The sequence below is a fragment of the Anser cygnoides genome, chromosome 25, assembly GCF_040182565.1.
Source record: "Anser cygnoides isolate HZ-2024a breed goose chromosome 25, Taihu_goose_T2T_genome, whole genome shotgun sequence".
NCBI classification, from domain to species: Eukaryota; Metazoa; Chordata; class Aves; order Anseriformes; family Anatidae; genus Anser; species Anser cygnoides.
This window is the reverse complement of record NC_089897.1, coordinates 3,588,577-3,597,952: the sequence shown is the minus strand read 5'-3', so window position 1 is coordinate 3,597,952 and position 9,376 is coordinate 3,588,577. Positions and strand designations below refer to the sequence as shown.

General features: G+C 60.4%; 2 protein-coding genes across 2 annotated transcripts; one reads left to right on the top strand and one right to left on the bottom strand.

The window, feature by feature from the left end:
* Positions 1-469: 469 nt before the first annotated feature.
* BYSL (bystin like) lies at positions 470-4,097 on the bottom strand. Its single transcript, XM_048070814.2, has 7 exons — positions 3,675-4,097; positions 3,428-3,590; positions 3,039-3,177; positions 2,340-2,473; positions 1,940-2,100; positions 1,338-1,440; positions 470-1,095 (listed from the first exon to the last, which is right to left on the bottom strand). The coding sequence occupies exons 1-7, from the start codon at positions 3,952-3,954 to the stop codon at positions 747-749; spliced, it is 1,329 nt and encodes a 442-aa protein (XP_047926771.1). The 5' UTR covers positions 3,955-4,097; the 3' UTR covers positions 470-746.
* MED20 (mediator complex subunit 20) lies at positions 4,084-9,130 on the top strand. The gene is made up of 4 exons (XM_066983071.1): positions 4,084-4,168; positions 4,604-4,758; positions 6,412-6,665; positions 8,462-9,130. Exons 1-4 carry the CDS (start codon positions 4,155-4,157, stop codon positions 8,675-8,677), a joined length of 639 nt encoding a protein of 212 aa, XP_066839172.1. The 5' UTR covers positions 4,084-4,154; the 3' UTR covers positions 8,678-9,130.
* The last annotated feature ends 246 nt before the right edge of the window (positions 9,131-9,376 follow it).

Below are 9,376 nucleotides of genomic sequence, written 5' to 3'. Positions count from 1 at the left end.
GGGCTCTTACTGGAGGCTTTTCCCCTCTGCTCCTGGCTCTGCTGGGCTGCTCTGGCCCTGCACAGGGTCCCTGGGGTGGCCCAGGTCGGGTGCTGCCCCCTGCCTCTGCCTGGTGACAGCCAAGCTCAGGAAACAATCAAGCACTTCTTTTTCCTTAGAGCAGTTTGGGGCTCTGGAAACCATCGGGGGGGGGGGGGGGCTCAGCCCTGCGCCCCCCACCCTTCCCCCTGCAGCAGGGAGACGCTCACACCCCAACCTTTATCCAATAGTGCAGGGACTGCTCAGCAGCCCCGCTCTCCCTTCACGCAGGACAGCACCTGCAGCGCAGGCTTAGATCCGCAGCTCTACAAGGAGCCTGGGGCTGGTGGCTTTGCTCTGCCACCTGCTGGGGACAAGGCAAGGCAGAGAGGGGACAGGGCAGGAGGATGGAGCCAAGAGGTGCGACTGCGGGGCAGAACCACCCTGGGACTGAAGGACCTGGCTTCGGCTTTATTTTCCAATGCAGGAAGAGGGGAAACCCAACTGCTGTCCCCAGTGCTGGTGGCACGGGGCTGCCCTGCCCCGTGGCGAGCGGCGTAGGGAGCAGCCTGGCTGCGTGGGCACAGCCTGCTCCCTGTGGAGCAGCAGGATCTCGGGGAAGGAGGGTCCTGCACGCCTCCTGGAGGCTTCGCTCCCAGCGGGCTCCAGCTGCATCCAGCCCACCCCAGGAGCAGGTCAGGCTGCGGCTTTTCCCTGCTTTTTCCTGCTCACTCCATGGCTGCGGGCGGCTGCCCCTCCACGTCCCGCGTCTTGGAGTTCACCAGCTCCCTGCGGATCTCCGGCGAGATCTGCGGGTGGCTGTGGAACTTGAGCAGCTCGAGCAACGCCTCCTTCTGCTCCGAGGACAGGTCCTCCTTGTAGCGCTGGGCGAAGGCCAGGAAGCACTGGTGCCACAGCACGGGCAGGACGCGCTGGTCGGTGCGGAAGGCCAGGAAGTGGAAGACGAGGGCATCCACCACGCGGAAGGGCAGCGCGTACTTCTTGTCAATGAGCAGCCGGAGGAAGATGCTGTTGGCACCGCTGTACTGCATCTCGGCGATCTTCAGCATGGCCGCGCTGCGGGGTCAGAGGGAGCGCCCCGATGAGGGCAGCCCCAGCACGAGCCACCGGGCACCCAGACACTAAAGGGGCAGACCCGGCGCCGCAGACGGCCTTGGATCTCAACCCTGGACAAAGCTGAGGAAAGCTCCCCAACGCTGAGATGCTGAGGGATGGATCTGTGGCACTGCACCAGTGTCTCCGAAGCAGAACTGTTCCCCCTCCCAGGAACCCGGCCCCGCTGCCCCCCGCTGCGTTACCTGGAGTGGAGGACGGGGATGGAGCACTTGGTGAGGATGCTGCCGATGATGATGGCCTCCCGCAGCGTGCAGGTCCCCGACTCGCACAGGGGAATGAGGATGCCTGCGGAGGGGGAAGAGTGAGGCACTGCCGGCCTCAACCACAGCAAGGGGAGCTGCAGGACACAAGGCTCAGCCCCTTCTGTCTCAGGACACACCTGACCCTACAGAATAACAGCTCCTCCACCAGCTATTACAGGGGCTGCAGCATCTCTCTGCCATGCATCCAGCTCCGAACACCCACAGGTTGTTGGAGAAGGCAGAGGTCAGGTGTGAGACAGCTCACAGCCTCCATCAACCTCCGAAAGATCCCATATATCTGGCACCTGCGTAGCCTTACAGTGCTAACACCCCCCTGGGGGTGTTTGGAAGCTGCCTTGCCCACCAGGGCATCTCTCTGATGTCTTCTCCACCCTCCTTCTCCTCCCTGAGCCCCCATGGCCATGACAGGAGCAATCTGCAAAGGCAGCGGTGTGCAACACGTGGCCCTGCTGAGCTTCCCAGCTGCTGCAGACAGCAAAAGGCTCCCGCATACGAAGCGCAGCCCTGCAGGGAGTCCCTACCTTTGAACCAGGCTCCCGGCTTAAACAGAGCCTTCTTCAAAGCCATGTAGAGGTGAAAGTTGAGGCGCTTATACTCGGCAATGTCATCCCTGACCCGTGGCAACAGCACCAGGTTGTAGAACCTCTGGGCCATCCTCTCTTTCAGGTTGGATGAAAATATCCTGGGAAAATCAAAGCACAAAGTGAGGGGTGAGCTGAGGCTCTGGAACCAGGTCCTGGGAGCAGGTGACTGCAGGGAACTCTTACAGGACATCTGAGCCAGGGCACTGGGATCCCCTGCGACTCCCTCCACTCCACAGGAGGAGGGAAGCAAGAGCAGGACGCAGGTTGGTATTTTGTATGTCTTGTTCCACTTACAAAGCAACAAAACAAGGTCGGCAGTTCCCAGAGATGATCTTACCTGGTGGCTTGGTACATGGCAGCCGCCGTCCATGTCTCTGGATCTGTAATGTAGAGGATCTGCTCCCAGTTGGACAAGGCAGGAATGATTTTAAATGCCTTGGGGAGTTTCCCACTCCTGTATTTGGACAGCACCTTAAAAAAAGAAAAAAATGGATGCAGGCCTGGCAGCAACATAGAGGCACTGACAGCAGGGCTATGGGACTTGGTGGGATTTGTCTTATGACCATAAGAAAGCCGCCCCTTCCCTTCACATCTCCACTAAGAAAGGACTGTCCCGGGTCCCCGCTCAATGCATCGTGCTCAGGGAATTCACCCCAAGCTCTGTGGGCCCTTCGGTGGCTGACACTATACAAACTGCAGTAAGTTTCTTTGGAAAAGTGCCTGCAGGGGAGCGCTCTGTGCCACATGAATCCCACCCGTGTGCAGCTCCATGAGCCCCCGCAGGTGTTTCACAGCATGGGGAATTGGTGCAGTCAGGAAAACTTTTGCTGATTTACCCCCCTGAGCCTCTCGCCTTGGCCATCCCCATCGCTCTGCCTGCTGCCAGCAGATACGGGGGAATGGGGGGGGCCTGCAGCGACTGCTGCCTGCTGGCGTGGCACAGACCCGGTGCTGTCTGTGCAGGGCGAGGATGGGGACAGGCTCCCTGCGGGCCAGCAGGGGCGGCAGCCACGGGGCAGAGCTGTTTGGCCTTTACCTCTCTGACGCCCTTGTAAACTTCCAGGACACGAGGGTCGAGCTGGGGCATGGGGCAGCCCGATATCTCCGAGAGCGCCGTCTCCACCTCCGTCTGCTTCTCCGTGATCTTCTCCATGATGATGTCGGCCAGCGTGCGCCTGGGGCGAGAGCAGAGGGGAATGGGCAGGGGGCAGGGCGCTGGGGAACGGTGGGCACTGCCTGGACCCCCTCAACTCCTCCATCTCCATCCCCGCCATCCCCAGCCCCTAGGATCCTCCATCCCCGTCCCCTTGGCCCCTCCGTCCCCTTGGCCCCTCCGTCCCCTTGGCCCCTCCGTCCCCTTTGGCCCCTCCGTCCCCTTTGGCCCCTCCGTCCCCGTCCCCTTTGGCCCCTCCAACCCCGTCCCACCTCAGCGGCGGGTTCTTGTTCATGAACATCTCGATGGCCTTCTCATCCTCGGGGTTCACCACCACCTCCCCGCTCCGCGCCGCCGCCTGCTGCAGCGAGGGCCACTCTTCATCCTCCTCCTCCTCTTCCTCCTCCTCGGACCCAGAGCCGCTCAGCGCCGGACCTGCGGGGACCAAACCCTTGCCTGAGCCCAGATCCCCGAGCTCGGATCCCGGGGGGGTACCGGGGAGGGGGGGGGGGGTCTCACCCAGCGCCCTGCTCCTGTGCCGGGGGGCTGCGGGCGCTCCGGGGCCGTGCTCGGCCTCCAGCTCCTCCTGCTGCCTCCTCGCCTGCTGCAGGATGCGCCGGGAGAGCCGGGCGTCCACGTAGCCTTGGCAGCCCTGCTCTTCATCCTCCTCCTCCTCCTCCCCGGCCCGGCCGCGCCGTGCCCGTGCCCGGGGGGCCGCGTCCCGCAGGAGCTGCTCGGGCAGCGGCAACGCGCGATCGGCTCCGGCCGCGGAGCCCCGGGCCCGCCGCACCTTGGGCATGGCGGGGGAGGCTCCGGGGGGCTCCGGTGCTGCTGCTGAGGTCGGTGCTGGGCCCACCAGCCCCGTGTGCTCCACGCGAGGCGGCCCCACGCGAGGTCCCCCCCCCGCCCTCTCCAAGCGGCTCCGCGCCCGGCCCCTTCCGCCGCGCCCGGCCCCTTCCGCCGCCGCCGCTTCCTCCTGCGCCGGGAGGGCCGGCAGGGATGGGGGTCACCTGGTGAGGGGGGGGGCCCGGGGGGGTCCCCAGCCGCCCCCCGTGCTCCTTCCCGTCCCCACGGGGCTGTCACGCGGGGGAGGTGTCGGGGGGGTGTCGTGGAGGGGGTGCGGGGGGGTGCTCCTGAGCTGGGGGGTGCTGGAGGCGCGCTGCGTGGCCAGCACAGCCTTGGGGAGCCCCCGTGTGTGTGTCCCCCCCCGGGAGCCCACCCGTGGCACCCCCTTGAACCCACCCGTGTCACCCCCTCGAGCCCATGCATGACCCCCCTTGAGCCCACCTGCGTCCCCCCCGACCCCATGCTTGACCCCTCCTGCACCCACGCGTGTCCCCTCCTTGCGCCCACCCGCGTCCCTCCCCCTTAGCCCACCCGTGCCCCCACCACCCAGGCGCTGCGGGGGGGGGTCTCTAAACCTTTTTATCCCCCCCCCACGCACCCAGCGTGACGCAGGTGCCCGTGGCTGAGGGCAAGAGCGTGCAGCAGACGGTGGAGATGCTGACGCGGAAGCTGGAGCTGCTGGGGGCCGAGAAGCAAGGCACGTTCTGCGTCGACTGCGAGACCTACCACACCGCTGCCTCCACCATGGGCAACCAAGGTGCACGGCGGGGGGGGGACGCCGGGAGGGACGGGGAGCCCCCAGCTGGGTCACCCCAAAAGGGAAGGGGGCGTTTGCTGGCACCCAGCAGCAGCCCCCGGGGGCTTGGCTTCTCCCCGCAGCGCTCCGCGGTCTTCCCTTGAAGCTCGCACCCGCTGCGCTGCTTGAAAATCGTGGCTGTGTCCGGAGCTCTGCTGCAGGTTCTGGACGCGGCGGCGGCTTTTTCTGCCGGCCACGGTTGTTTTATTCGTTGCGCTGAGCTCTCGCGGGGAACGAGCAGCTGGCTCGCTCGCCGCCCGCAAGGTATTTTCTCTCCCGGGGAAAACGCGTGCTGCGGTTCTGTGCTGTCCTCGCAGACAGCCTCCCCTGGGAGGTGGGACATCCCTGCAGGCAGTGCCGGTGGCCGGAGCTGCGCGCCAGGCGCTGCCCCATGGCACTGTGTTCCCTTCACGTGCACGCCCCGCGGTTGCCTCCATTCCCGGGGGCGGCTGCGTTGTGCGGCGAGCCCGGTCCTCAGGCTCCCTGCTCGAGTATTTGCACCTCAGCCGGGTATCGTTGCTGTCAGCGTGTTTTTTTTTCCCCGAAGCTCCTTAAGATGCTGCTTCCGTCTGCGTAGTTTTGCAGGCCGCCTCTTGCACTGTGGAGGGTGAGGGCGCCGGCAGCATCTGGCCGCTGCTGTGCCCTCCTCCCGAGGGCGAGCGGTGGAGGGCAGGGGGTGGCAGCAGGCCTGCGAGCCGCAGGACGTCGGGCAGAGCTCCCAGGGCAGCGGGCAGCAGCTCTGGGGGGACGTGAGGCGGGACGTGACCCGCTTGTTTCCAGGGCCGTGCTCAGAAGACCCCAGGCTCCCTCTTGACATAGCAGGGCTTAAAAGCGCAGCTCTGAGGAGCGGCTTGGCCTGCTCGCCTCGGGACTGTCGTGCCCCCTTTGTCCCTCCTGCGCACTCGGGTTTTCACCCAGGTTTTAAAAACGCTCCGTGAGCGTCGCCCTGGTGGCTCTGCGGCTGCAGAGGTCAGCACTGAGCCCTGGCAGCCTCTCGGCAGCGCGCCTGCACGCGGATCCATTTGCAGCCACGAGAGCAGCTTTTTGCCGCTTCCCCTGCAGCTGGAGCTTGCGCAGCCATGTCTGGAAAGGGTTTTTTAACCCAGGCAGATAAACGAGAATCAGTTCCCACTTTTAAAGCGCGGCACGAGCCAGGCGTGTCCCTTTTATCCACGTTCCAGAGGGTGCCAGGCACGTGCTTCCCCCGTTAGCTCCGCAGGGCCGGCTGGTGAGGAGAAGAAGAGGCAAAGCCCAGCCCTCGGTTACTGCGGGGCTGAGTTTTGGGTGCCCGGCTCTCTGCTCGGGGTCAGGGGGTGCTCTTTGCTGAACCCCCCTCTGCTGGGGGTCTGCCAAGTCACCCGCTGGTCTTTGAGTTGTGCTGCGATCCCCTTGGCTGAGGGGCGTCTGTGTAAGATTTTTTTCCCCTTTATATTCATACAAAGCAAAGACACCCTGTTCACTGAGCTGCAGGATAAAGTAAAGTGTGTGTGAGTAGCAGAAAGATCGTGGAATTAAGGCGGCAAGGAGGACAAAGCCAGCTCTTTCTTTCTTTAAATCCCGTACAAGCACAGGACTGTTGGTTTTACAGCCCAAACACCGTTGCTCTTATTTCAGGGCAGACAGGCAAGCTGATGTACGTGATGCACAACTCCGAGTACCCCCTCAGCTGCTTCGCCCTCTTTGAAAACGGTCCCTGCCTCATAGCAGATGCCTACTTCGACACCCTGATGGTGAAGCTGAAAGGCTTCTTCCAGAATGCTAAGGCGAACAAGATAGAGAGCCGGGGCACCCGCTACCAGTACTGTGACTTCTTGGTGAAGGTGGGCACGGTTACCATGGGTCCCAGCGCCCGCGGGATATCTGTGGAGGTAAGAATCCTCTCTGAAGGGTACGAAATACAGCTACGGGTAGGGAAATCTCACGCTGGAGGCTTGACTGGAAATCCTGGGTCCCCGCCGCTTGCGTGCCTCAGTTGTGCTCCTGGTTTGTACTAGGTGCGTTCACGTGTGTGGCAGGCAGAGCATTTATCTCCTTTCCACAACAAGGTCTAATTCAGGCAGGTACTTTAGGGCTCAGCTGTGCCTACGGAAAAGCCTGTCACTGAAGTGTCAATAAACAAAACCCTGAAGGGATGCCATCAAACTAAAAAGCTGCTTAAAGACCCGACGCGCAACGCCGGTAGAGCACTTCAGGTTAATAAACACGCTGAGGCGGGGAAAGCAGCCTCTTCAGCTGCTGATTTAATGCAGATTTGGGTTTGGCTTCCTTTCCCAATCCCAAGCGGACAGCGGCTGGGCCGAGCAGCCCTGGGGCAGAGCAGTGCCCTCCTGCCCTCGGTTCCGCTCCCGCGGTGTAAGGCTGCTCCCTCCTCAGCGGCGAGCTCTGCGTTGCAGGCGTCAGTCCTGCCCCGTGGGGGGTGCTGACCCGGATTGCTGCGCCGCGGGGCGCTCCGTGGGCTCAAAGCCTCTCATCAAACGGCTTCCGCTCCCTCTGTGCAGCGCTGTGACTGCTGATGAGGCTCGAGAGCATCAGAGCAGCGTGCCAGCGGCTGGCGGGCGTTGCACGGGGCGGGAGCTGGGCTGCAGCGAGCCTGGAAATCTAAAGGGAGATGCTTCAGGTCGTGGGAGGATCTAGGAAGGCATCTGGGGAGGTGTTTGGCCGAGTGTAAGTGTGAGTGAAAGGCTCACAAGCTGCGGACAAGCCTCAGGTGGGCTTTAAAACACCTCAGGTTATGGCAAGGAGCTGGGCTGTGCTGCCAGGGGAAGGGCAAAGCAGCGGAGGTCAGAGTCCAGACATCTACATACATTGGTGCCTGACGGTCTTTGAGATAGCTGAGAATTAGATGTTTAAAGGTCTTTCAGAATCTGAGCTTATGTTTTTCTAAACACACAAGTGCTATTATCTGCTACATAATTAATAATCACACCGCATCTACCCAGGCAGGTGTTCCTAGCCAGCAGGGATGGGGATTGAGAAATGGCTCGTTTCTTCTCCGCTGGAATAAACACAGATGTTGTAGTGGCATCAGCACTGCCGTTGACCCGGGGTTAAACAGAAGCTTGTTCTACCCGAAACTTGAGTTCAGGACCAGATTTGCCAGGTGGCCTGGTTGCTTCTGTTTTGGTTTAGCAGTTTCTGTTCAGGGTTTGCATTAGGACGTGCTCCTGGTCTGGGGCTGCAAGCCCTTCAATCCCAGCGCTTCGTCAGTGCACACCTGAGAGATGTCACAGCCAAACAAGCTGTCGGCTTACCAGCTCGTGGGAAGGAAGTTTGCTTTTGGGTGGGGTAAAGGTAATGTAACATTCGAACCAACGTCCCAAGGCTTCCACCACTGGGGATTTAGTAAGAGCAATGAACTTGCAGGGTGTATTTTTCCTTTCCTTCTCTTCCCTTTTGAAGGGATTGCTTGCATGTTCCTGGCATATCCTGTCCGTTTATGTTTGTCCATCCTGATTTGCTTTGCTAAATGTCCTCAGAGAAGAAAAAAGTGGCGCGTATCCCTCTGCAGCCACAGCACTGAGAAGCTGGTCCCTGACTTCAAACCCTTGACTAAACAGGTCTCCAACTTAAAACTCACTACAGCGAGGCAGAGAGGAACGCGCGTTGTCTCCTGTGCGGTTTTTGCCCCTGCTGTGCGCTTCAGGGCTGCGGTTTGTGTCGGCAGGTGGAGTACTGCCCCTGCGTGATAGCCAACGACTGCTGGAACCTGCTGATGGAGTTCATGCAGAGCTTCATGGGGAACCACGCTCCTGGCGTCCCGTCCGTGTTCGGCACCAAGCACGACAGCATCTACAGCCCGGCGGACACAATGGTTCAGTACATGGAGCTGTTCAACAAGATCCGCAAGCAGCAGCAGGTGCCTGTAGCAGGAATCAGATGAAAGGGCTCCCTGGAGCTCTGTGCGGAGCGACCGCGTCCTCTTTTCTGCCTGCCATGTGGATCAGGAGGCCCTCCAAAAAGCAGCACTGGAGCCGACCCAAGGTTTTTTTTTTTTTCCTTCTAAATCTCTTCGCCCCGTTTCACAGCAAAGGTTTTGAATGCTGTGCATATTTTTGTTGTCCTTTGTAGTTTTTTTTTTGGGGGGGGGGGAGTGTTTGTTCTCAGGCCTATGGCTGCGATGGATCTCGGTACCGTGTTTCATGCAGGGGATTACAGATTGTCCGCAGAGGGAGGGAAAGGAGGAATTCCAGCCAAACGCATGCGAGGGCAGAATTTCCTTGAATGCAAACAGCTACATGAGAGAGGGTGGGTTTTTTTTATTACTATTTTCTTAAGATATCCACATGAAAGTGTCATGGTTTTTTCATCGAAATAAAAAGCTGTATTTTTGTGAGGAGATGGAGTCTTTCTGCCCAGCAAGCGTTGTGCTGGTTTGTATTGTTTATTTACAGCTTTTGAAAATTTCCGTTGCGTGGAGACTATTCTTTAGCAGAGTTTTATCTTTGATTTGGTTCAAGAGCTTTATACCCCTGAAGCAAACTAATTTCCCTGTGGCAAAATCTACAGGAATTCTTGCCTTCCTATTACGGGTGTGTTCTTAGCTTGCCTTCATCTTTTATATCTGATGGGAGTATTAAAA